General features: G+C 48.7%; 8 protein-coding genes across 8 annotated transcripts; 4 read left to right on the top strand and 4 right to left on the bottom strand.

Moving 5' to 3' along the window:
* Positions 1 to 1,049: 1,049 nt before the first annotated feature.
* mfsA (glucose-inactivated glycerol proton symporter STL1) lies at positions 1,050 to 2,675 on the top strand (the record flags this gene model as incomplete). Its single annotated transcript, XM_040958482.2, has 1 exon — positions 1,050 to 2,675. One exon carries the CDS (start codon positions 1,050 to 1,052, stop codon positions 2,673 to 2,675), a length of 1,626 nt encoding a protein of 541 aa, XP_040811018.1.
* A 1,302-nt stretch (positions 2,676 to 3,977) lies between these two features.
* N7455_007752 (Helicase C-terminal) lies at positions 3,978 to 6,218 on the bottom strand (the record flags this gene model as incomplete). Its single annotated transcript, XM_065605723.1, has 8 exons — positions 3,978 to 4,247; positions 4,307 to 4,505; positions 4,560 to 4,590; positions 4,640 to 4,757; positions 4,811 to 4,883; positions 4,943 to 5,053; positions 5,106 to 5,671; positions 5,721 to 6,218. The coding sequence occupies 8 exons, from the start codon at positions 6,216 to 6,218 to the stop codon at positions 4,143 to 4,145; spliced, it is 1,701 nt and encodes a 566-aa protein (XP_065460672.1). The 3' UTR covers positions 3,978 to 4,142.
* Positions 6,219 to 7,333: 1,115 nt separating this feature from the next.
* On the bottom strand, positions 7,334 to 9,874 carry N7455_007751 (putative alpha-glucosidase; the record flags this gene model as incomplete). The annotated part of the gene is made up of 1 exon (XM_040958476.2): positions 7,334 to 9,874. One exon carries the CDS (start codon positions 9,872 to 9,874, stop codon positions 7,334 to 7,336), a length of 2,541 nt encoding a protein of 846 aa, XP_040811122.2.
* A 755-nt stretch (positions 9,875 to 10,629) lies between these two features.
* On the top strand, positions 10,630 to 12,805 carry N7455_007750 (uncharacterized protein; the record flags this gene model as incomplete). Its single annotated transcript, XM_040958414.2, has 11 exons — positions 10,630 to 11,149; positions 11,205 to 11,302; positions 11,357 to 11,419; positions 11,474 to 11,526; positions 11,581 to 11,766; positions 11,829 to 12,096; positions 12,158 to 12,179; positions 12,229 to 12,326; positions 12,384 to 12,448; positions 12,502 to 12,537; positions 12,592 to 12,805. 11 exons carry the CDS (start codon positions 10,630 to 10,632, stop codon positions 12,803 to 12,805), a joined length of 1,623 nt encoding a protein of 540 aa, XP_040811121.2.
* Positions 12,806 to 13,097: 292 nt separating this feature from the next.
* On the top strand, positions 13,098 to 15,910 carry N7455_007749 (uncharacterized protein; the record flags this gene model as incomplete). Its single annotated transcript, XM_065605722.1, has 14 exons — positions 13,098 to 13,193; positions 13,271 to 13,300; positions 13,360 to 13,391; positions 13,454 to 13,513; positions 13,562 to 14,032; positions 14,094 to 14,109; positions 14,173 to 14,284; positions 14,351 to 14,681; positions 14,740 to 14,863; positions 14,916 to 14,931; positions 14,983 to 15,082; positions 15,133 to 15,152; positions 15,202 to 15,325; positions 15,379 to 15,910. The coding sequence occupies 14 exons, from the start codon at positions 13,098 to 13,100 to the stop codon at positions 15,908 to 15,910; spliced, it is 2,064 nt and encodes a 687-aa protein (XP_065460671.1).
* A 1,348-nt stretch (positions 15,911 to 17,258) lies between these two features.
* Positions 17,259 to 18,717, bottom strand: N7455_007748 (uncharacterized protein; the record flags this gene model as incomplete). Its single annotated transcript, XM_040958480.2, has 5 exons — positions 17,259 to 17,790; positions 17,870 to 18,012; positions 18,089 to 18,313; positions 18,367 to 18,471; positions 18,523 to 18,717. 5 exons carry the CDS (start codon positions 18,715 to 18,717, stop codon positions 17,259 to 17,261), a joined length of 1,200 nt encoding a protein of 399 aa, XP_040811138.2.
* A 1,283-nt stretch (positions 18,718 to 20,000) lies between these two features.
* On the bottom strand, positions 20,001 to 22,038 carry N7455_007747 (uncharacterized protein; the record flags this gene model as incomplete). Its single annotated transcript, XM_040958416.2, has 7 exons — positions 21,722 to 22,038; positions 21,600 to 21,670; positions 21,440 to 21,553; positions 21,306 to 21,388; positions 20,857 to 21,258; positions 20,484 to 20,809; positions 20,001 to 20,435 (listed from the first exon to the last, which is right to left on the bottom strand). Exons 1-7 carry the CDS (start codon positions 21,863 to 21,865, stop codon positions 20,001 to 20,003), a joined length of 1,575 nt encoding a protein of 524 aa, XP_040811112.2. The 5' UTR covers positions 21,866 to 22,038.
* A 1,257-nt stretch (positions 22,039 to 23,295) lies between these two features.
* On the top strand, positions 23,296 to 24,963 carry N7455_007746 (cytochrome P450; the record flags this gene model as incomplete). Its single annotated transcript, XM_040958491.2, has 2 exons — positions 23,296 to 24,652; positions 24,699 to 24,963. 2 exons carry the CDS (start codon positions 23,296 to 23,298, stop codon positions 24,839 to 24,841), a joined length of 1,500 nt encoding a protein of 499 aa, XP_040811037.2. The 3' UTR covers positions 24,842 to 24,963.
* Positions 24,964 to 25,191: the final 228 nt, after the last annotated feature.

Genomic DNA, 25,191 nt, shown 5'->3' with positions numbered 1-25,191 from the left:
AATTCTTGGCGTGGGGAGAAGATAAAGCCGAGGCTGAAAATTATAGGCACTACCAGGAAGTCACGGTAGTACGGAATATATATCACGGATATATGTATCCCCTGGTAAAGCACTGGCCCTGGGATGGCCCCCGGGATACCCCAGGAACCACGACCGAACGACTGTTCCCCGGAAAACGTTGGTTGAATATGAATTCATATAATGATCTATGGATACTACCAATACATTCTCATGTGACAGGATATGGCAATACCGAGTCGGCCCCGATCACACGTGCTACTTCCTCCCACGGCGAGGTCGGAAAGCCGGGTTGAAACAAAGGAAAGTGAACCAGATTGCACCGGTCCGTGTACCTTGTCCCGCGCCGCAATGGATTTGAGTGTTGTTGGTCCGGAGCTTGATCCAACCTGGGTAAACCTTGTCTAGCGCCGAAAAGTTTTCGACGACATGTGGGGGCCAAGAGTTTTCCGACGTCATGTGGGGGCGAAACAGCCTTGGCGGCTGATATTATATCACAACAGTAGAACGTGAGTATGCATAATATGTATATCATTTTAAAGACAGGGGATTAAAATGAACTACATAGATTAAAGTATGGTGGAATTAAATAACGCAGGCACACCCCCAGGCTGTATCTATACTGGACATTGAAAATCGTCACCTGGGTTTCCGAATTAGTCATCTGCAACCGGTCGTGTGGATCTGCTAAGTGTCACCGCCAAGGCCCACCCGTAAGTGGTGCCCCAGCCATGTGCCCCATGTAACCCCGCCAAGTCTCCCGCCAAGTGCCAAGTAGAAAGAGTCCCGCGTCTCTCCGCTTCGGGAACCACATTGCCTTCGGTGGACTTTCCAGTTTCGGGGTACCAAGGTTGAGTATAAGTCCGAAATTTCAAGTTACCCTAAATTTGCCATGGAGGTGCTTACTATAAGATGGCCAATTCCTCTACCCCGAGCTCATCCCCGTTATCTCTCCATACTAGTTCTTCCCCAACTTTTTTTCACCCCCGCCTCCCCACACTGACGGTTCTTACTTTGTTTGCACCGTCAACATGTGGACGACCACCAGCGGCTTGAGTGGTCGGTCGCTCCGCCTGAGCATCACCATCGCCGCTGTTATGGGTTTCTCGCTCTTTGGCTACAACCAGGGCATGATGGCTGGCCTGCTCAACGGCGACGAGTTCGTAAACTCCTTCCCGATCATTAGAATGCCCGATCCTCCGACTGCGGCACAAGAACACTACATCAACGTCATCCGCGGTGCTATCACATCCTGCTACGAGCTGGGCTGTTTCTTCGGCGCCTTGTTCTCCATGTTCTTCGGCGACAAACTCGGCCGCACCACCCTCATCTTTATCGGTGCCAATGTGCTGATCGTCGGTGCTTTGATTACAACGGTGTGCTTTACTGGCAAATGGGAAGTCGGTCAGTTCGTCATCGGACGTGTTGTATCAGGCATTGGAAATGGAATGAACACGGCCACGATCCCTGTGTGGCAATCGGAATGCTCCGGCGCTCACAACCGTGGCTTCCTGGTTTGTTTCGAAGGTGCCATGATCGCTGGTGGCACTTTTATTGCCTACTGGGTGGTCTTTGGTCTCTCACACGCCGCCGATACTGTTCAGTGGCGATTCCCTATTGCGCTCCAGATCTTCTTTGCTCTGATTGTCGCCACCGGTGCCTTATTGCTTCCAGATTCCCCCTCATGGTTTGTGAGCAGAGGACATGACAAGGAGGCCTGCGAAGTTCTCGCTAAGCTCAATGGCACCACTCCCGATTCCGATAAAGTCCTTCACGACTTCAACTTCTTGAAGACGGACGTAGAATCCTCCAAGAGCTCGCAGTCAAGCTGGACGGCGGTATTCACATTCGGCAAGACGCAGGAATTCCAGCGTCTTCTTATTGGCTGCTCCGGCCAGTTCTTCCAGCAGTTCACCGGCTGTAACGCCGCTATCTACTACTCAACCCTACTTTTCCAGGAAAACCTGCACATGGAGAAATACCTATCTCTCATCATGGGTGGTATTTTCGCTACCGTTTACGCCATTGCAACTATCCCATCCTTTTTCATGATTGAGAGAGTTGGCCGTCGCAACCTATACTTGATTGGTTTCCTGGGTCAGGGCCTCAGTTTTGTTATCACATTTGCTTGCTTGATCAAGGAGAACGAGAACAACGCCAAGGGTGCCGCCGTTGGTATTTTCCTCTTTATCGTTTTCTTCGCATTCACTCTCCTGCCGCTGCCCTGGATCTACCCCCCCGAGATCAACCCCCTCCGTACCCGTACTGTGGGTGCGGCGGCGTCGACTTGCACCAACTGGATCTGCAACTTCGCCGTCGTCATGTTCACGCCCCTTTTCGCTGGCCAAAGTCCATGGGGTGTTTATCTCTTCTTCGCACTTTTCAACTTCCTCGGCTTGATATTCGGCTTCTTCTTCTATGTCGAAACTGCCGGTCGTGAGCTTGAGGAGATCGACATCATCTACGCCAAAGCCCATGTGGAAGGCAAGATGCCGTTCAGAGTTGCCGCCACCATGCCCAAGCTCAGCTTTGAGGAGATTGTCCAGCAGTCTCGCGACCTGGGCTTGGATACCAACGATCATGCTGCACCCGAGAAGAACGAGCTCGGTCTCAGCAGTGACAGTGGCCAGGAGATCGAGGAGGTCCGAGAGAAATAGTGGCTCTCTTTTGGTGGATGTGCTATAGCTATAGCTGTGGTTGAAGGTGGTGATATTTGAAACTGGATGTTGTCTAATTTTTCTTTTAACGTTCTGTTCACGTTCTGTTCATGTTAATGGCTTTTGATGTGGATATGTCAATATTCCCGTGATAGAACTGATGGCACTGCTTCCGGCGTATATATATATCCAAGACAAGGAAGGGATGTGCTCTTATATTTAAATCTGTTATTCTACTTTCCTGGCTTGAACCTGTTCAATAGATACGTAATAAAAGCCTTGAGTAATACCAAAAATCAACATGTCATTAGCAGCGACATCTTTCTTGATTTCTACTTCTTCTCGGGGACCGTCTGTTCAGGTGCAAGTACCATATCTGTCAGTCCCAACAGATATCATTCCAGACAAAATCGGCTCGTGAAGCGCATTGCGCAGTTCATGATCGCGCATACAAATGTAACCACCCGTCATGCGACTTTTCCACATTAGGGTTTTCTTCCTCGAGCGAATGCACCCGACATATATCAAATTGCCATCCCAAAGCACCTCTGAAACCGATTGAGATAATCAATAACCCTGATGAGGATGAACTTGTACCACTATTGTCGGATATGATTGCAATGGGTATGACAGCCGAAGTGCAGGCACTATATTCGAGATTCAACCAGTTGCACATTGGTCTGCAGCAGAAGCTGGCCAACGAAGCTGCATTCTCGGGGAGATTGCACATTTTTCAATATCTTTTCGATCGATGCGAACTAAAGGAGAACAATTTAGGCTCCTTTCTCGTGGAGTGCATCCTAGAGTCAATCAAAGGCGAGAATATCGATGAACTGTTGTCGCGTTGCTCGTTTTGAAGGTTCCTTAATAGTGCATTAAGTTTTGACGAGGGACGATAATCAGATTTGATTGTCTCAACACCTGGCTGTACTGGTGTCAATGGCAGATCAGGCGTGAGGCTATTTGGAGAATCGTTTAATCCTTCAAGTTCAAAGTTAGTTGTATCACACCGAAAATCTACAGCCGATAAGGTGTGGCTGTGGTATAAACCCGTTGCTATGCCAGGTAGCAGTTGTTCTCCATGGTTGCAAATAAGCCGTAAAAAGCCGATTAGAGAAAGCATAGTTCCCCAACGGGCCTTGTCCATCTGGGAGCGCTGGGTGAATTTTCCCACGACGAGGGAAGAAGCTCGGGCTTTCAGAAAATCGTAGATACTCCGCTCTCCCGAATCCAACTCAACGACGTGTTCCTTTTCCACGCGTACTGGTAGTTTTAGTTGATCTTGGATGTGGCTTTTCGTTCGTCGGAGACATGTCGCAGCAACCAACTTTCTCAGGCGTTTAATGCCCAGTGCATTATTGCCGTCGGTATGTACAGGGTTGTCCAACCATTGCGCGAACACGGCCTTTCCATGTGGACTGGTAAATGGAGATACCCGAACGAAGGAAATTAGTGCTGCATAGTCATCTAACCTGTTGTGAATTGGGGTCCCTGTAAGACACCAACGATATCGAGCGCGAAGTTGGCATGTAGCTTGGAAGATTTGGGACGTATGAGAGCGGATATGATGTGCTAAATTTCCAATAATTAGCCGAAGACTCACATATGACTCTCTCTAACGCAATACAAGCCTGACCTTCATCAAGAACCACCCGAGCCCATCCTTCTGGGTTGGAAAAGAGGACACTATTTTCTGCGTCATTTGACCATTCACTCCGCAAGGTATCGTACGTTGTTATGACGATGTCTTGGCTGAATAGTGCAGGTATCAGCTTTTGTCGATGGGGGCCATGAAAGACAACTGTGCGGATCTGCCCTCGCCCGAAATGTCTATTTCAATGGTCAGTCGGTGAAGAACTATAGAGTGAAAAAAAGCCATAATACCTTGAAATTTGTTGTTGCCACCCGGATATCGCTTCTCATGTTAGTGGGAAATACTCAAGTAATAACACATGGAGACTTACTAGATAGGGTCGTGATAATAAGTGTCGTCGTGCTCGGCCCCGTCCTCTCTAAAGGCAAACCATCCAGATACCACGCAATGAGTGCCAGAACACTGAGTGTTTTCCCTAGCCCCATTTCCTGTTTTGTGTAAGAGAAGATCTTGACAAGGTCATGACGAAGGTATAACTAACATCGGCCAGTATTCCTCCAGCCGGGGGTTGCGGGCGAATATTCTGTGTTATTCCAATGACAGCATGTCGATACCTGTTGAGATAGATCTGGTAAGATTCCGAAAGTCATTTATGAAGACTGCGGAAACTTACCTGACGTTACCGTCAAAGTCGCGATGAATCTCCCATAGAGATGGAAAATCTGCCTCATCGATCACACCACGTTCTTTTTCGGTCATCATAGAAAGCGCCTTGATCTGATGCCTGTTAAGTTATTAGTAGAGTGATAAAGATTGACCACGGCCACTTCACATACTCTTTGAGCTTTGTCCTCAAGCACGGGCTTGGTTCAACAGGGTCAAATTCGGCTGGGCCATCCACAGTTTCGAAAGCCTGGAATACTTCACTCGCCCATTTTTCATCCGAGCATTGATCCATTGTTGTTACTGTCGAAAGGGATCCATTGGCTAAGTTCTTGATTTGCGGCATCTCGGTCCCTGGGGACATCAAAAACTGTGAGTTTTTGTAAGGCACGGAGGCCTCGCCTTCAGTTGGATGCTGGAGAAATAGACCACCCTCGGAGAGAGCGTTTCCAATTTCATTCATATCCTCGTGAAGTCCGTATATGATGATATGCACCGGCGTATTTTGATACCCCAGCGATTGCCTCTTGTCCTTTTTGGCTTTCTTCTCGCACTTGGCGGAGAAGGTGACAGTAAACTCCCGCATGAGTTTTCCCAGTGTCGGTAAATTCAATAAACCAACATTGCGATTGGCTTTGCCGCCAAACAGCTTCAAAATGTCACCAACTACTTGGATGTTCACTGGAAGGAAGACCCCGGTGTCATCAGGTAAGCTATGGCAAGATGCGCTCGTGATGATCTAAAGATTTCAGATGTGTTTTAGGTGCGGATGGGGATTTATCACTGACCATGCCGAAACACGTATCATAAGGCGTAGAAAGAAAGCTTTGGGGGGTGGAAATTACGTTTTCTGAAAGTGTACCGGGGGTGGCAATAACTTTCGACCGCACCTCAGGAGAGTCGTAGTTAGAATTTGGCGTAGGTAGGTATTGGGTTGGATCTGGAGCTTGAGGAGTTTCAAGACAAAAACCGGAGGATTTCTGCACAAGGTTTGAAGAATCTTCATTTTTGACGTTGAAGAAATCCATAAGATCCAAGTTGCTAGCAGGCACCAAATCTTCAAAGTCCTCCGAGCTGAGGAATATTCCAGGATCCTGAGCAGGTATTATTGGGGCAACATTGGAAAATGATGAGTATTGATCCAGAAAGGCTTCCTGGTTTGTCCATGATTGTTCCATGCATTGTCTCTTGGGGTCGGGTTCAGATTGCTCATTGGGTGCAAGACCATCGCACTGGTCCCAACCTCGCCTTTGGGTCTCACTTCCAGTGAAGTCGAACTGGGTCATGATTCTTGCTCTCGCAGCGGTGATTATATCGAACGGAATAAGAAAGTACGGATACAGGACTTTGTTTCGAGGGAAACCTCTCTCAGCATCTGACGAAGCTAGGATTTGCACAGCCGTGTGGCTTTGCGCTCACAGTCGAAGATGGCGCAGCCTCACAGCACAGCCAATTAGAGTTGCAGGGACCTTGAACACTGTGGTTGGCTGTTGTCCCTAAGCGGTGACAGGAAAACACGAAACGACAAGGAGAAAGCAATAAAAGGTCCTTTGGCCTGGCTGTGTAAACCAATGGTGCCCAACTTCTTCCTATTTTTGCAGGCACAAATTTGGATAAGACACGGCTACCTGGCCCACCATTGTCTCTTAGGTAACGTTCTTCAATGTACAAGCCGGCTATATCTAATTATTAGGTTTAATCAGGAATTTGCTGGATGAGGCGCAGATACTATTATGTACTGACTGGTCCACGGGTAACCTTCCGGGGTTGGACCTCGGGAGTTTCCAAGGTTGTCGGATGGTTCAGCCGATACTCCCACCCCCGGGTTGGCCCCGGACCTGATCCATGGAACCTTTTAGCGTTTTAAGATAGGGTTGGAATACAATCTCCATATTACCCCGTGGTTTAGGTACGTCTCCATTCGACGCGCGGGTTACACTGCCTCAACTCGCACAAGTACAAACTTGGTGAACACGGTCAAACCCTAAAGGTCATATGTGAGCATAAGTAACGACAAAATACTACTATGATAGGGAGTAGTAGAAGGCCTGAAACGGTAACGGAAATACAGGAGAAGGTTCACTATGAGGCAACAGATGAATCATGATTAAATACCTCGAAGGTGAAAAAGCGGTTATGTGATGAAGAGGGGCCAGCAAGTATTGTTTCTGGCCTCGGTCAGAAAGTAGAAGGGAATTGAAACCGTTCCCCCGCGAAATGAGCAATCCAAAAAGGCTTCTAAACACGTATCTCTCTCCTATCTCGTACGTATTTCACCTCTACTATTGCAATACGACATAGTAGAGTGCACATTAAAAACATTAAAAACCCATGTAAATTCATCTATTCTCAATCTAACCCGGTATGTACATCCCTCTGTCTATATGCAAAACCCAAAGACCTAAGCCTTAAGAGTATACACAACACGACCACGCGAGTCTGTACCCCTAAGCACGATCTCATCACCAGTACTCGAGACGACCCGACGCTGATCCCCGTTATGCAAAATAATATCCAAATCCTTCCAAGCAGGAGCAAATCCAGCCTCGTCACGCTCAAGCTTAACAAGGACCTTCTCCTCAGTAGAGCCGTAGCTAATAGTGTATGTAGCAGTACCAGGTTGGACCGAGATACCATCATCTTCATACCAAGTCGTAGCAAAGACAGTACCGTGCGAAGTTCCCTTGGGTGGGAACACTTCCACGCCACGGTAATCATCGATATCTTGGACGGCCACTGACGCAGCGGTCTCATCGCCAGGAACACGGGTGTGAACGCTCTTGCCGACGGGAATGGCACCGCCGACACGAGCAATGAGCGCAATGCTCTTCTGCCATTCTGACGAGATCTCGGCCCACTGCCCGGATGCAAGGTACTGGTACGGAGCGTTCATGTTGACGTAGCCATAGTCGAAGACGCCGGATTTGCGGGGAAGGTAGACGTTGGCCACGTCGATGCCTGTTTTGTAGACTCCACCAACGAGCACGGTCTCTCCGAACCAGAACTGGTCCTCCCCTGCCTTGAGTGTTTTGGTCCACACCTCGGGGTCAGACTCGTAGCCCCAGCCGGTCCAGCGCTGCGGCGGCGTTGCGAATTTGTGGCTCTCCAGACCAAGGGAGTAGATATATGGCAGCATTTCGTAGCGACGCTTAATGGTGGCGCGGACCTGAGGCGTGATCTCGGGGTACATGAAAGGTTCGATGACGTCACCGACGGCAGAGTCCTTGGGAGAAGTCTTGAAGCAGTTGATTGCGAAGCGGGGGGCGTGGCAGCCGAGTTGGATCCATCGGAGGAGGAGCTCTGGGGAGGGCTGGGGGCCTTCAAACCCGCCGATGTCGTGGCCTTCGCATTGAAGAAGGGACATGCCGGCGTTAAGGGATAGGGCATTGGCGCCCTTCATGTTCTCCCAGCTGGTTACGTTGTCGCCACTCCAGGATGATGCGGCGTAGCGGAGAGTTCCAGCGGTGGCGCTGCGGGTCAGGACGAAGGGACGCAGCTTGGGTTCCATGTCTTGCAGGGCATCGTGGGAAGATTTGCCCATCAACTCGGTGTGGAGAGCACGACCCCAGAGACCGACAGAGTTCTTGACGTTCTTTGCTGCGGCGTCGGATACGGTGGGCTCATTGAGAGACATGGTCCAGTAATCGTCGGGTAGGGTGTATTCGTTGTTGTCGTTCCACATACCATCAATGCCAACCTTTTTAAGGCTCTGGACACCGTCGTACCACCACTTGAAGGCCTCCGCTGAGGTGAAGTCAATGTGCGCACCGTCGCCGCCAGTAGCACCACCGGCACTCCACAGGCGCATGTAACCAGGCTCCTTTTCGGCATCCTTGAAGAAGCCACCGGCATCAACGAGCTTCTGAAAGTCCGGGTGAGAAGCCAACAGGAAAGGCTTGATATTGGTGAGAAGTCGGATACCGTACTGGTGCATCTTGGCAATCCAGTCTTGGGGATCTGGGAAGCGCTCCCGGTTCCATGTAAAGACATTCCGAACCTTAGGCTCGGTCGCAGCAATGGAATATCCCGAGCTCATTTGGTGTGCTGAGCAGGGAATCCCATGCTCCTTCAGCTTCTCGGCAAACTCCAGCAGGGCCAAATGGGCCTTTTGCGGCTCATCTAGCATGGTGTACTTGTAGCCACCGGAGATATAACCGTAAGCCCAGCGGGGCACCAGAATGGGGAAGCCGACCAACTGGGCATACGAGCGGACAACATCCTCGATGGTCCTGCCAACAATGTAATATTGCTCAATACCACCATAGTCCTGGCGGTACACCTTGAAGTGTCCCCACAGACCATCAATCTCGGCTCCTACAGACCACAGACCGCGGCCATGGGTCGTCGAGAAGATGGCCACACATCCTTCTGCAGAAGCCTTGATCAGGAGCGGGATGTGTTTGTAAAGGGGATCGGTATTGTATACATCATATCCAAAAGAGTCGGTGGCCGAGAGTTGGAATTGACGGCCAGTCAAATCCATGGGGGCTGCCTTCTCGCCCAGTCCAACATGGAGACATTCGCGGTCATGCACGGAGTAGTTGGCGACACCCTCGCCGTCTGCGACATAGGACCGAAGGGGCAAATCTTCGTGTAGAGGCTTCTCAGAGCCGGCCCATGACAATTTCACCACCGGGGTGTGTTCCCAGTCTACGGAAGCAGTGACACCAGCGACATCGATTGTTTTGGAGGAGGCACCCTCCTTGGTGAAGACGTTGGCACCTTGGAGGTTGGTCTCGGGCTTGGAGACACTAGGATACGGAGGGATAGGGTGCTCTGCGGAGGAGAAAGTGGCTCGGAATAGGTTGGGACGAACAGCCTCGAAGGTGAAATCAAAGGCACTCTTGCTCTTTGTGCTGCTTCGAACGTGGACGGAGCTTTCTTGATTGGTGGGCTGGGGCACTTGCGAATAGCCCTTGGGGCAGCTTTCCTTCTGAGGCATGATGAATGTGAAAGACAATGCAATTGATTCAGGGGAACTGGAGAGAATACCAGAATATTCCCTGACATGGTGGCATATTTGAATGCTTGTCGAGCTCCCCTCGGTCCCATCTCATCGTGTACCCCGCGCTGTTCCAATGATGCATTGTAGCTGTATAGAATCGGAGATCGGGGATAATCACCGAGAAGCGGAGACGCGAAGGTTGTGCAAGGGCCAGTCCCGACTTGGTTCTGCCGCAACTCTCCGAATTGCCGTGTTTTTCCCCACAAAGACATCCCGGGGCCCCAGATGGTCGATCCTACGCTAATTTTTCTCTCGGTTTTGCTCACCGAAACCCGATACTAACGATTCTCGGCATTTCTCATAACTCGTCTTCTTTTCATCGCCCCTCTCATGGTAGTTGTCTTAGTGAAGTGATTGGATAAAACATCCGACGTCGGCCACGGGTACCAGCGTGTCTTGCCGTTTGTTTCCAGATCAACTGACCGCGTGGACTATACAAAGTTTCATCGGAAACTATGTTAATGGCTAAAAAGGATAAATCCCTACCGCTTGTGGTGTGACACTTCGGGTTTGATTTTCTTATCCGGGGAATGTATTATAGTTCTTTCCCCACGGGGTTTCTTCATATGTACAACCTGCACTATATATATCAAAGCTCTATTTTGTCCTTTGCCTTTTAGCTCGACTCATTCTCCTCCTACAGCCACTTAGTCTGTTTACCTTTCTCATTGTGTCTCTGCGAGTGATTAGCAATGTCACAGCCAAAGGGCCAGCAGGAGGAGTTCGTGGAGACAATTGAGCCCGACCTGCCACGGGCTGCGCCTCCTCATAATAATACCACAGGAAGCCAGCCCAAAGGAGATCAGGCTTTGCAGCTCATCGAAGAGGCAGGGCATTCAAACATTCTGACCCCTGAGAACAACGCCAAAGTTCTTCGAAAGATCGATCTGCGTCTTCTTCCCATTCTCCTCGGAATATACTTCCTCCAGCAACTCGACAAGTCGACCATCTCATACGCCTCGGTTTTTGGAATCGTCGAGAAAGCTCATCTCCATGGCCAACAGTACTCCTGGCTGGGAGGTTCGATATACCTCGCTCAGTTGGTGTTCCAGCCCCTGGTCGCCTATCTTTTGGTCAAAGTACCCCTAGCAAAATTTCTGGCTGTGTCCTGCCTCCTATGGGGTATTGCTTTAACGTGCATGACTGCGGCTACAAATTTTGGAGAGCTGCTTGCTTGCCGAATCTTTCTTGGTATATTTGAGGCTGGAATTGGTTCGTTGTCTCCCGATTATATTTTACTGTCCCTACTGACGATCCGATTTATCAGCACCGGCCTTCATTGCAGTCACTCAAATGTGGTACCGCCGTCGGGAGCAGCCTGTGAGGTTGAGTTCTTGGTATGCGATGAACGGAGTCGTGAACATGGTGTGTTGTCTCCCATGTTGCTTTCTTACCACTTAAGTTGACAATGAAGGATAGTTTGGAAGCTTGATTGCCTTCGGACTGGGTCACATCAGTTCATCTATATTTGCACCCTATCAGGTGAGTTACAACATGAGATTGTCTGTCGAGGTATCGACACCTAACACCGACCAGATAATCTTCCTATTCTTCGGTCTAGTTACTGTAGGGTTCTCTGCCGTTATTCTGTAAGATTTCATCCTGTCCCTTTTGTTTGTATATACTAACACAGTCTTACGCAGTGTTTTCATGCCCGATTCCCCTGTGTCCGCCAAGTTTCTTGGAGAGGAGGACAAACTGTTGTCTATTGAAAGACAGCGAATGAACCAACAGGGCGTCGAGAGCCAAGAGTGGAAATGGGACCACGCAAAAGAAGCTTTGCTGGACCCCAAATCATGGTTCTGGTTTGCGTTAATGTTCTCAATTTCGTGAGTTGGCCAAGGGAAAAGGAGTATAGTAAATTGAAATTACATTACTAACTGAACTTTAGTGTTCCAAGTGGCGGCATCACTACTTTCGGGCCTCTGATTATCAAGTCCTTTGGCCTCAGTGAATATGATACCATGCTTTTCAACATTCCCTTCGGTGCAGTCCAGCTTGTCGCCACAATGGGAGGAGCTTGGCTAGCGACCGTCTGGAAAATGAAGGGTCCAGTCTTAGCATTGCTCTGTCTCCCACCCATCGCGGGTTGTGTGATGCTGTTGCAAATTACGCATGACAATGCCCACAAGGGGCCTCTACTTGCAGGATACTACATTGTACGTATTAAATCTAAGCGGAAACGCGACCGTGGAAACAATACTGATCAGTCATATCCAGATCTCTGTGTACCCAGCTATCAGTAAGCGTTTACTTAGTTTCAGAAGTTGGACCTAACTGACCTCATCTAGCCCCATTGATCTACTCCTGGTCTGCAGGAAACACAGCTGGAGAAACAAAAAAGAAGGTTACTACCGCCATCCTGTATGTCGGACAGTGCGCTGGCAATGTATGTAGCACCCCGAGTCCTTACACCGGGTTTTCTACTGACATTCCTCTTATCCAGGTCCTTGGACCGAACCTTTATACGACAAATGAAGCGCCCCTTTACCGCCGTGGCCTGCTTTCGAAGTAAGTTTATAAATGCACGAGTTGTGGGCATCAAATACCTAACGCTCGACTAGCCTGGCAATGTTTTGTGTCTTGATAGGTCTAACCGGGTAGGTTTCACAAAATTTAAGGTGATCGATATTTTGCTAATTGTGACTCATTAGAGGAAACACTGCATACCTGTACTTCCTGAACAAGAAGCATGAGAAGAGACGCGTGGCTCTCGGAAAGGACGCTAAAATTGTAGACCAGTCGATGCAGGCCATTCAAGCTGTCTCTGACGACACCAAAGAAGATTTGCCTCAACAAGCAGCAGATGACAATGCGTGGAAAGATCTGACTGACCTGCAAAATGAGGACTTTGTCTATGTCTTCTAAGATCTGGTCGGTTTAGTGAGTCCGTGTTATAGTGGGCAGGACTTGTGATTTTGCTTTATTTGAATTGGCTTAACTTGGAACATATTGTATTTATTATTAATTAAATTCATCAAAGCAACGCCAGCCAAATGGCCTAAGACTTAGCTTTTCCTTTAACGCACTAGTTCATCTTGGGGCCTGGTTGATTGTATAGCCGGCTCGGAGAAAATGCCGAACCCCGCGTTTCTCCAGGTTTTCCCCTTCCCGTCAACCCCGACAATCATCGGTGCAAACAGAAAACGCCTGGTTCTACATGGCCGAACAACCTGGGCATAGTCCGTACAACCCGGTTATAGAGGATGGAGCACTGCACTTTATCCCACCAACAACAGGGAAAAAACGAATTCCGGTACGTTGCTATTGAACCGATTGAGACCCTACAACAGCGGACAAGCCCTAACGAGATATGGCGTTTTTAATGCATAGAAAGCCTGCGGTGCTTGTCGACAATCGAAGGTCTGTGCTCAAACCTTCGGAGCCTGAACGTTGCGGGGGCTTTGGCTGATCATTTCAAGGTAAAATGCGACGGAGAGAGGCCATGCACAAGGTGGGTTACATTCCTCGACAGGAGATATACACAAAGCCTAAACACTGATACTGATAAACCAGGTGTCAAAAATTGGAAAAACAATGTGTCTTCTTCGAAATACCCAAAGACCCCGTCTCAGAGTACGCACGTGTCTTGCGCAGTTATCAGTTAAGACTAACATCCCCTAGACGGATCGAAAGCGTCGAATCGGAGGTTCAATGTCTCCAAAAGCAGCTGGATGAAATGCGCGAGTTGCTTCAACAGAGCCGCTCGCAGCCCACCCCAAAATCGCAACTAACACAATCTCCCACCCACCCCCGTGATCAGCAGCAGCACGTACGCCGCGAGAGCGCTGGTGGTTCCTCGGGCCTTCATTATCCTCATCCAGAGGATCACCCTCAAGACGAATTTCCCAATGTACCTGTGACGAACTCCGCTGGCTATGCAAATAGTCACCGATATCAGAGGTCTATACCAGCGTCCATACCAACCCTTTCTCCAAATGAGAGTTCGGCTCAACCTCTCTACGTATCCAATCAGATAATTACTCGACCGCCTAAGAGAAAGCGATCTGGGTTTGAGATTCGAGATGAGCCGATTGCCGATTTTATTGATAAAGGACTCATCTCGCTTGAATGTGCTGTGTCATACTTCAATACGTATGTATAAGCCGAGAGTTATTTAGCGATTGGGAATTATGGCTGACTGAAACGACTCCAGCTTCTTTGCAGGATGTGTATGTATCATCTCTCCTTACTGGCCCTGTTCTTGAAATACTCATGTTCGGCGAACCGTACAGGACAGATATATCCCAATCTTCGATCCTCAATATGATACTTTCGATTCCATTCGATCTCGAAGTAGTATTCTTCTCAACGCAATATGTACCATTGGATGCATGGTCGAGACCAGTGAATTCCCTCCCCTGGTATATGATTTTATCCACAATGGCATTGTACTAAATGACTTTATTCTAGGATCCGGAGGTTCAATGTCCGACCTTCTCCACGCCGAACTCAAGAAATGGATCAACGTCATAATCCAGAATAAGGAACTAAACTGCCTTGAATCAGTGCAAGCAATGCTTGTAGTTGCCTGTTATTCCTCAGAACGCTCGCTGATATTATCATTTGCCACTCGCATGGCCCTGGACCTGGAATTGCATGAGGCCTTTGATGAATTGATCCAGCGGCTTGCCCTTCAGAATGAAGATATGGCATATGCCTTGCCACATCAGATGTTTGAAGAGGAGAGAATTCTCATGTGGAACGCTCGGACTTGGTTCGGGCTTTTGGTTCTCGAGCATATGTAAGATGGCCTTTGCCTCTTTCTATTGGGATTACTGGGCTCATCTGATGCAATTTAGATTTCGCGTTGATGGAGGAAAGCCTCCTGGTATTCGGCTCAAAGGGAATGCACGCCGCTGTCGAGTTTTACTCAGCCATCCATCATCGACAATTTTGGATTTACGGTTGTTCTCTCAGGTCGAGGTATGTCGAGTGCCTAAAATAAAGTCGGAGAAGTACTGATCCTTGCTGTTAGTTAAACATCCTCAGAGGTATGACCAATTCCATGAATCTAGACCCAATTCCCAAATTGATTTTTACAGCCAATGTCGGCGATGCCCTAGGAGGAACCACATCGCTCGATGGCCAAAGCATCGCGGATTACGTGCATGATATGAAAATTGAGCTAGATTTGTGGTTCGAGTAAATTTTCCACTCTATCGTATCTTATCGAACGTGCTAACCGTGGACAGTGACTGGCTGCGCATCATCGGTATAATACCAATTGGCATCATTCGCTTAAACTTGCTAACAATTCGCAGAAAGTTGTGTTGCCGCCGCCGAAGAGAAGCCATCTCTACTAGTCGCCCTCCGAGTGCAGAAATGCTGGGCAGAAATGATGCTCAACTGTAAAGCATTACGATCCATGGGCGTTGAGAACGTAGCGTGAGTACTACTTCACCTAATACACTTCCATCTGTGTTAACAGAAATATAAAGTGCCATGTCCACCACAGAAAGAACAATACTCCTCACAGCCAAAGCAAGTGCCCGCCGTCATCTCCGGCTCATAATTGTCGATCCAGACTTTTATCTCGCCAAACTGAAATACGCAATGGATTTCGTGTGGGCCAAGTGCGCATTCTCCTTCCTTTTGCTTCTCAAATTATCCCGCCTCATCCCTGAGCGTGACGAGGAGCATCAAGAGCTGCTGGAACAAGGTAATCGACTGGTCGATGAGCTCAGCAAAGCCGGAGCTAGTGGAACTCAGTCTGGAGCTGGGAATATTTATCTCCAGATCTTGAAGGTCAGTATTGAGAAGTATGGGCGTGCACTGATGGAAACACAGCAACCCAGCTCGGATGGCCCCACGGCTACGTCACCGTTCTGGGAGTTGTTTGATGCTCAGGCGGATCTTCAGTGGTTTGTCCCTGAGCAGTTTGTCTCCGAGTGGGACTTTCCGGGGCTTAATCTGTTTTATTTTCCTACTGCTTGGCAGGATTTCTTTGGAGATTTTTCGTTGGCTATGTAATTGTATAGACTATATCTCAACTTCCCAGTCGTTTAATGTCAGATAAGTTCAAACCCCCTATTAATCCCCATTGTCTTGCCCCAGTCAGGTTGAAGCATTCCTATTGTATGGAATAGGTCAAGATAGGGTAGCCTACATATGTATCGTTGATTTGGCGAGGGTGGGATCGGGGCTACCTATCTTGGCGAAACCTAAATCCTACCTAGGCCCTCAACAAGTCTTGCAAGGTTTCTGATCTAAACAAGCACCGCAGTCATGATGAGGTAACAAGATGATATTCTTGCACTGGTTCATTGCCAACAGCAAAGTTCAACGCGCCGTATACTAACTAGGCTACGGAAGTGCGTGCCATTCCAAGGTTGCCCGGCCAGCCCGCACGACCAAGCTATTTTAGGTAGGAGCTTGCCCGCAGCCCAACCCAACCCGCAAATGGGCTGGGCTTTGGGCCCTACCTTCGGACCCACCGGTGGGCTATGGGCCTAAGGAGAAGCCCACTGCGGGTTAATGGACCCCCAAATAAGCCCAAAATAGTACAAATATGCCAAGAATTCAGAAGTTGAACTACCTTTTCGTGTTTTTTAATTACCCTTCGTTTTACCCCCGTTTATAGGCTTTATTCTAAAGGTAATATTTTATTGATTTAAATGGTTCAGAATTAATTACTAGTTATCTCTCTAAATCACGTTTAAAAACGCGATAAAACGCGTTCTTTAGATAATTTATAAATTATAGAAGTTCACTTAGAAAGTAGTAGTACTCCTATTTAGATCCTAAATATATATCAAGCAGTAAACCAACCTTTTTTATAGTATCTCGACCTCTACTAGTTGGATTATCTTTAAAATTAAAATGTATACTTATATAGCTACTTTTATTATGAGCACTGAATTTGGATTTTATATGAATAGTAAAAGGGTCAGAATACAATATTGTATACCGATTATAAGATGCCGGTTGAACCCCTCTTAATGGGCTTTAATGGGGGCCTTATGGGCCCCTATTGATGGGCCATGGGTTGGGTTGGGCTTCGAAGGTTAGGCCCACGGCTCACTGCTGGTTCGGAGGGCCCAATTAGCAAATATTTTGAAAAACTACATAATTACCTCATGTTTAGAGACCGTCTCTAGCCCTGATCTTAGAGTAATATTTTGTTATTTTAATCAATTCAGAGTTCTTTATTAGTTCAATTGATATATCACATTTTTAAAATGCGAGAAAACGCGTTATTTAGATAAGTTTGAAATTATTGAGGTTCATTTCGAAGGTGGTAGTACTCCCGTCTGAATTAAATATATAGCGGACAACAGGGTATAAAGACAATATATTTCATCCAAACAAAAGAAAATATTTATGAATGCCCCACAGAAACAGAATATTCTACATCTTTCCGAATAATCATTTTCGTACTCCCATCACTGCCACTGCGCATACTGCCTCTATCCCCTTCGGACCTCCCCTCCCCCGAACGCGACGGCCCGGCAGCCTCACACACAACCATCCCATTCTCCGTCCCGTCACCTACATCGGGCCTCTCCTTGAACAAGCCACTAGGCCGGCGTCCGGGCCGTCCCTTCACAGTCCCCATCTCGTAATCCCGCGACCGGCCCGACGCGTATGGGTCTGTATTCCCCCGTCCCCTGGACCCATACCCATACCCGTACCCGCCACTACTACTACCGAGGTTAGAGTCACCGGCAGTGCCATAGTGGGTTGTGAGGGCGTTCATAAAGGGGCGCAGGCAGAAGACCGTGCATGCCACCAGGGCGAAGTTGAGATGGAGCTGGGTGAAGACCGTATGCCGGATTGCGGTGAAAGTGGGGTTTTTGATTGTTGTGTATTCTTTGAGGGTGGAGAGGTGGAGGCCAGAGAATATTATTAATCTATGGGTTAGAAGTGTATTAGTTCCATGCTATGTGGTTTGGGATGCGCATTCAGGAAGTGGAAGAGGGACGGACGTACGGTAGTCTCGCTGCGAAGGATACCATGATCACCATTTTATGTGAAACGTGCATCTGCAGACCCCAGACTAGGGCAACGCAGAAGGCAAATAGTAAGATTTCGGTCGAAATGTCGAGCGCGGTGATTGCTTGCCAGCGGGGAAACTTGTCACTGTCAGTATATCCCATTTCATATCCGTATATTTTGTTTTTGGTGGCTCTTCTGCAGTTGTAGACATACCAGGTTATGACATTGCTCGCCAGGTATCGCCCATGGTTTGTTCCCCTGGCAGTTTACTGCAATAACTAGCACCGACATGATGATCCACGTTGTGCTGAGCCCGAACGTCGCCCAGAGGATGCTCTTGTGGCGCTTCCGGGGCGTCAAGCGCCAGTAGATGGCGATAATGCAGCATTTTGAGAGGTAGAGAGTTAAAAGGTAGAGAATGTCGGCTCCAAGGAGGGACTATGTTGTTAGTTATTTATATCCAATTGGGTGTGGTGTTGGGTAATGGATACATTTTGTATGCGATCGACGGCCTTCTCAGTGAGTAGCGACATGTCTGTCCCGAAGCCGATGCTCGCGGCATGGAAGATGATGATTGACTCAACAATGGCAGATATCTATACCGTTAGCACCATTCACATAAGAGGTCAATTTTCATAACTGCGTACCGTTGCGCCCAATAGGATGATATCGTCTGTTCCCCATGGTGGATTGAGGAATATCCGCACATACACCCGAATAAGCAAACAGACCAGCGAGATCACCAGGCAGATAGCGGCGGTGATAATAATGATACCGCCATGGTGCTTGTCGTCTATCGTCTCGAAAGGCGGCGACTGGCCGGGAGGCACTTTGATGGCCATTGCCGCATAGAGACCAGATCGTGGTCTGTGGGCTGGGAATCTCAGGGAAGGAATTCTCTAAAATGAAATGGAAAAGAACAAGAATCGACGATCATGACGCTAATTCCATGGATCGTGGCCAGGCAGGTCCGGCAACTGAAATGCAGGGATCTAGCATGGATCGGATATCTAGGGTTAGCAATTCGGGTAGACTCGAAATACTTGATTTGATCTCAGGGAGACCTGAAATTTCAACCTCATTGAATGAAAACTAGAATCCATATATCCCTAAATTTTTAATTTTGATAGACCTCTAATATCGAATATAGCTGCAGAGCTGATATAAAACAGATCCACGTGTGCTTCTTCCCGATTGAGCAAGTGGATTTTTTCGAGTCTTCCGGAGCTGGAACACGATCCAACGCAACAGGATAGATTAAGTTTAATTGAGCTATTTATTAGCTGAGTGCGATCCTCCTGGCAGCCAGCCATGTCGACGTGTGGGTATATAGGGCCGAGCGGGGGCCGAAAGCCTTCCGCTTAAGGTAGCTGTCCCGAGCTGCCCCCCTCTGCCATCTTAATATCCAATAAATTATTTAATTTATTGTCAGTAACCGGCCCTAACTAGAACTAGCATCCAATCAGGATAATGGCCAGATCAACCGGACCACCTTGCAAATTTTGTTAATACATGATCGCGAGAGAGAGTTCACTATGTGGGGCCATATGGGAGCTGAAACCTTGGGACACTTCCGCTTAAAGTATCACCGTCGAGCTTCTGCTCCACCACCTTGATATCTAACAAATTAAATAATTCGACATTATGCCCACGACCTTATAATTCTGATTTAATAGATCCAGTGTGCGCGTAAATCAGCGATGCCAAGTCGGAAAGACCCAGTGCACGATGTTATATGTATGTAATGCATACTACCGTGTTTCATATGAATCGATGAGATATATGCTTTGCCAAGCCCTCTCTTCTCTTTGGCTTTTGCTCTTTAGGTAATATCCAGGCTTTGGAAGGTTATCAACTCCTTAATTAACTTTGTCGCCTAAACATATCCGACAAAGAAACTTTCAAGGAACTTTCGAAGCTACGAACGTTCACTGACCGGACACTATGTTGATCGACCACCGTTGTGACCTTCTTGCCAAGCACTCCACTCTGCCTTCAACTTTGTGATAGTTGTACCAAACACTCTCCATTTTTATTGTCCGAATATGTGATTCTTTCTAACTATAGATATATCAAATTACTTTTCATCCGTCTATAACGTAACAATTATACAGGGGGATAGAGATTACATCTCTCGCTTCACCAGCGCCACGGGTGGGATGTAATGGTGCCGTCCTCGCAACACATAATACACCACCGCGATGATCAGAATTCCGCCATACATCACTGCGCACCAGTTCATAGTGTCTGGCTCCACCGTCGAAGTCAGCGGGAAGAAGGCGAACACAAACACCGGGAACAGGAAGCACAGAGCCCCAATATTGATTGCCATGCCAAACCGGCCAAGCGTCCATTTGCGTGGTGGGAGGGGTTGCCCTCTGATACGCTTGAGGAGCACGCATCCAATCGTGATGATGTACGAGGACATCATTGCGCCGATGGTCAGGGTCACGATGGCAAGAAGCGCAGTTGTGGAGCCGATATTGATGAGCGACAAGAGGATTGTCACCACTAGTGAGACCATCACGGCGTTCAACGGGATGTTCCAGCTGGGGTTTACCTGGTGCTGTTAGTGTTGTCAGACTTGAAGGAAGGGGAGGGGACGTACATATCCAAAGAATTCAGAGAAAGGAAGGCCACGATCACGCGCGAAGGACCACAACTGGCGTGATGCTGTTGCTACTTCGGTGATCGTGCTCGCCGTCAGGGTCAGCACTATAATGGCGGTCATGGTATTCGTTCCTGGCAGACTCTCCGTCGCGTTGTAGAAGACCTGCATGAACGGGTACCCTGTTGGAGTGGCCAGGATGTCGTCAATGTCGCCTAGCGTGAAGCAAACCGTCACCAGCATCAGGAAACCGCAGGCGGCATTGACACAGACAGATGTTATCATGGCCTTTGGCAGGGTCTCAGACGCATCCTTGATCTCCTCCGCTACATACTGTCAGCCAAGTTCGTCAATTTTAGAGGGAGAGACGTACACATATGCACTGCACAATCATATCCAATCAGCGCCGTAATGGTGGTCGAGAATCCAACGAGTGTGGCAGTCCCGGAGCTGTTCCAGTCACCGCCGTTGTTGAATTCGGTAAACACCTGCTTCGCGCTGCGGCGAGGACCAAGAACCCACAGCGGAATTATGATAGCGAACAGGCCACACACATGCAGAATCAGAATCAACACCTCCACAAAGGGCAGCCGCTTTGCCAGGAAAGTGTTGAATATGATCGAAAACAAGGTGATGGCGATCACCAGTAGGGTGCCGTGCCAGCGCTGGACGTCGTAGTCCGGGTTGTTCAGCACCAGCAGGCCTTGAATGATAGTTCCAGCCAGATAAGCAATCGACACGATGGCGCATTGCCAGCCCATGGCGCACAGCCAGCCTACATAATTAGCTTAGTTAAGCGGCGGAGGGGGGAGGGGAACTTACCGGTGATGTAGCTGAGGAATTTCTGGCAGCTAGGAGGCGCAAACTCGGAGACCCAATGGTATTGTCCACCGGACGTGGGAGCCCTGGGCAGTCAGCATAGATACGAGGATTAAAGGAGGAATAGGTAGACTCACATAGATGCCATCTCGGCCAGACTTAGGAACACCAGAAGGAACCCAAAAGCGACAATCAGGAACCCCCAAATCAGACCAGCAGTTCCTCCATCGGTCAAGCCTTGTGCAAGCAAACTAGACAGTTAGTCATGGGACCAAGAACTAAGAATGGATGGCATACGTCAAAACAACCTCCCACGTGGCGATCAGCGTGCAGCCAAATCCTACGATTGAGATGTATCGGAAGTTACGCTGCAGGGTCAGCACATATGCATTAGCCGCAATAATGCTTAGAAGACATACCCGCAAGACCTGCTCTCTTCCCAGAGCGCTCATATCAGCCTGGTCGGCGTGAGTGCCACGCCATTTCGCCGCGACGCGGCCTTTAGATGGGGCTTCGTCTGCTAGAGTCATGGTGACTGTTGAAGGGTCCTTATCCCAGGGCATACCGACATGCAGACAGCAAAGACAAGGAAGGATTAGTACAAAAGACAGGGTAACGGTAGGTTACGTCGGTACTTTGTATAAAAGAAGGGTGTCAATCGTTAGAATATTCCCCGGTGCTCATGGAATCCACCTGGCGCATCTGGCCGACAGTGGAGCAGCTCGCCTCGAACAGAATCTGCGTTCTTGCCGATGGAAGGTGTGGAACTCTGAAGCAGGACACGAGTATGGTTTCAGCATCCTGCAGGTTAGTGTGAACTAGGGATGTCTCGTGTTGATAGTGGCTCCACTGTTTGTTGGTATTGCCACGCCAGGAGTGGGGGACGGGCATTGTGTCAACCTATAGGGTGGTACAATGAAATCCGGGTGATTTGGACTTTTGATCTCCTTAATATGGACTACCTTGCCTCGATAATTTGTCCTTTTTTTGCTCGCCCAAATTAATTAACTTATGTACGGAGTACGTACTCCGTACATTGCATTGCATTGGGATATAGTTTTGGGGGCCAAGCCCCTTTACCCACTAACCATATTACCGAAAATAGGAAGGCGGTATCCTTCTGCCATAAAGTGAGATTAAAATGAACTGAACGCATGCATCTATCGCCCTTCGGGGCATATTGTCAATTGAAAATATACAGAGAAGATTAGCATGTCCCGTGTACTAGGTTGACATGCATGATCAAAGAGAAGCACTATTTTTTTTTAATTCACGCGACCTCATATAACATGATAGAGTATCGGCTTTCTACATATGAATGTTGTATAGGGGTCACGTGCCGTCGCCGTTCAACTCTGCGCGTTTTGCGCTTTTTTCCCTTCTGAATTTGATAGAAATTAACAAGTCTTCGGCTATTAAGGCAATCAACTGGTACCAAACCATTCTGGTTTAGGCTTGCCCCCCCCCCCCCCCCCCAAATTGGGCCTACCTCCCGTCCACGCGATCTAATTAATATACTGCCGATATTCCTTAGAAAAAGTCCAAACAACAAAAAATTACCTTTCTCCCAAGGTTTACTCGGCAATTCAAATTAACGGCGTTTGACTGTAGGTTACCGCTCGTGGATCGCCCAGAAGATAAATTTCGAAAGTCATCCACGACACACGGACACACATTCCGTCCGGTACATCGGGAGCACCGACCTATGCAGGTGCTCGGAATATCAGGTTGATCAACATGCCAAGACTCGAGAATCTCTTTCAACAGAGTTCTCCGTATGGAGTACCCCCTAGATCGCTTTTTTTTAGCTTAATCAATTCGGAAATCAATGATTGGCTTCCTCAATACTAGCCCGTATGGATATCCTGCTATCCAACACTTTGGTGGGGACCAGACTCCTTGCATGAGAACAAAGGATGATTGAGACATCGATTGAAATAACCGTCGTCTGATTGGCATTTTGTCTTCTTTCCCTTTACCCTCGCCCATCACCATGATTTCCCTCATTCCCGTCGCCCTCCTCGTACTCACCTCCTACCTCATATACCATCATGTTATAAACCCTTACTTCCTCTCCCCACTATCTTCTATCCCCAATGCCCATTTCACCTCCCCACTTTCCAGCCGCTGGATTGACCGCAAGCGCAGCACCGGGACGGAAGTGCTCGCCATCTACGCGCTGCACCAAAAGCACGGCCCTATCGTTCGTCTCGGCCCGAAGGAGCTGAGCGTCAATTCTCTCCATGGGTTGAGAGTAATATATACGGGCGCGTTTGAAAAACACGCCTTCTACAATGATGTCTTCGTCAATTTCAACACCGAAAACTTGGTCGGCATGACGCACAATGCGCCGCACGCGCACCAGAAGCGCATGCTGAGTAAGACCTACTCCAAGTCATTCCTCCAGGAATCTAGTGATCTGTGCGTCATGTCGAAGGTTATCCTGTGGGAGAGGCTGATGCCTATTCTCAAGAAGGCTGGAGAGGGTAGAGAGGTGTTGAATGTGCTGCCGCTGTTTCAAGCCGTTGGGATGGACTTTACCTCCTCCTTCCTGTTTGGCTTGAGAGAAGGATCGAGATATTTGTTTAATATTCCCGAATGGAAGATATGGTTGGAGGAGTATGAGCGGTTCAAGTATTTGAGTCGGGATGACCGGTATATGGGTTATATTGAGGCGTGGTGCTTGGGTTTCTGCGATCGGTTGGAGGCTTCTAAAGAACAGGACGTCCTTAGAGATGCGGAGAAGCTACCACCCACGAACCCAGTCGTCTATGACCAGCTGCGCCAGAGTCTCCTCGCTCAGAAAGAACACGATCCGCGTCCGCTAAAGCTAGCAATCGCGTCTGAATTGCTTGACCACCTGGTTGCAGGTCACGAAACCTCAGGTATCACCTTCACGTACATGATGTGGGAGCTGTCGCAACACCCGGAGCTTCAGGCCGAGTTGCGCAAGGAACTACTCACCTTGTCTCCGTCTCTCCGATACTCAGAGACAGACGGAGAGAATCCCCTTCCCTCTCCTTCTGCCATCGACGCCCTCCCCCTGTTGGACGCTATGGTCCGCGAGACCCTTCGTGTTCACTCCCCAGCTCCAGCCCAACTCCCCCGCATCACCCCCAATGCAGAAAAGGGAACTTCCCTGCACGGGTATGAAAACATCCCGGGCGGCGTCAGGGTCAGTTCAACCTCCTACTCCCTCCACCGCATCAGCGATGTCTACCCGCGCCCGCTGGAATGGCTGCCACGACGATGGATCGACCCAGGCGACAAGATCCACGACATGAGGCGGTTGTTCTGGCCGTTCGGGAGCGGTGGACGAATGTGTCTGGGGAGTAATTTCGCATTGCAAGGTATGTCTCCCATGTATGAGTTTTGGAGAAGAGACTAATGGTGTAGAAATCAAATTGGTCATGGCGGCTGTGTATTCAAATTACACGACGTCGATCGTGGATGACGAGGGTATCGAGCAGGACCACGCCTTTATTTCGCTGCCGCGCGGGCGCAAGCTCATGTTGAAGTTTACCCCCGTCGATGAATGAATGATTCACGATAATATCAAAAGAACGAAATTTGATACTTTGGTCATCTCTTACGAAGGATCTTGGCCACAACATCGACTTCTTTTCCCCCAACCGCCAATCGATCGAGCAGTAGAGATACATACTGGCATAGGTTGCCCGGTCGAACCGATCCCTGTCATAGCAGTTTCTCAGAAAGGAGGAACACACCCGTAGACTGCAATACCATCACTCACCATCAACCCCGTAGATTATGTAAGGGAAGTCACCGGCCCCGTGGGGGCATCGGCTCAATAATTCAGCCGACGCACGGCATGACTGGCTAAGCTCTCTTTGCTCTTCGGAGACATCCTCCTTACATTTGTCATGGA

This window comes from Penicillium solitum, assembly GCF_028829755.1.
Source record: "Penicillium solitum strain IBT 25940 chromosome Unknown utg000005l_segment0_segment0, whole genome shotgun sequence".
NCBI lineage: Eukaryota > Fungi > Ascomycota > Eurotiomycetes > Eurotiales > Aspergillaceae > Penicillium > Penicillium solitum.
This window is presented reverse-complemented; position numbering and strand designations above follow the sequence as displayed.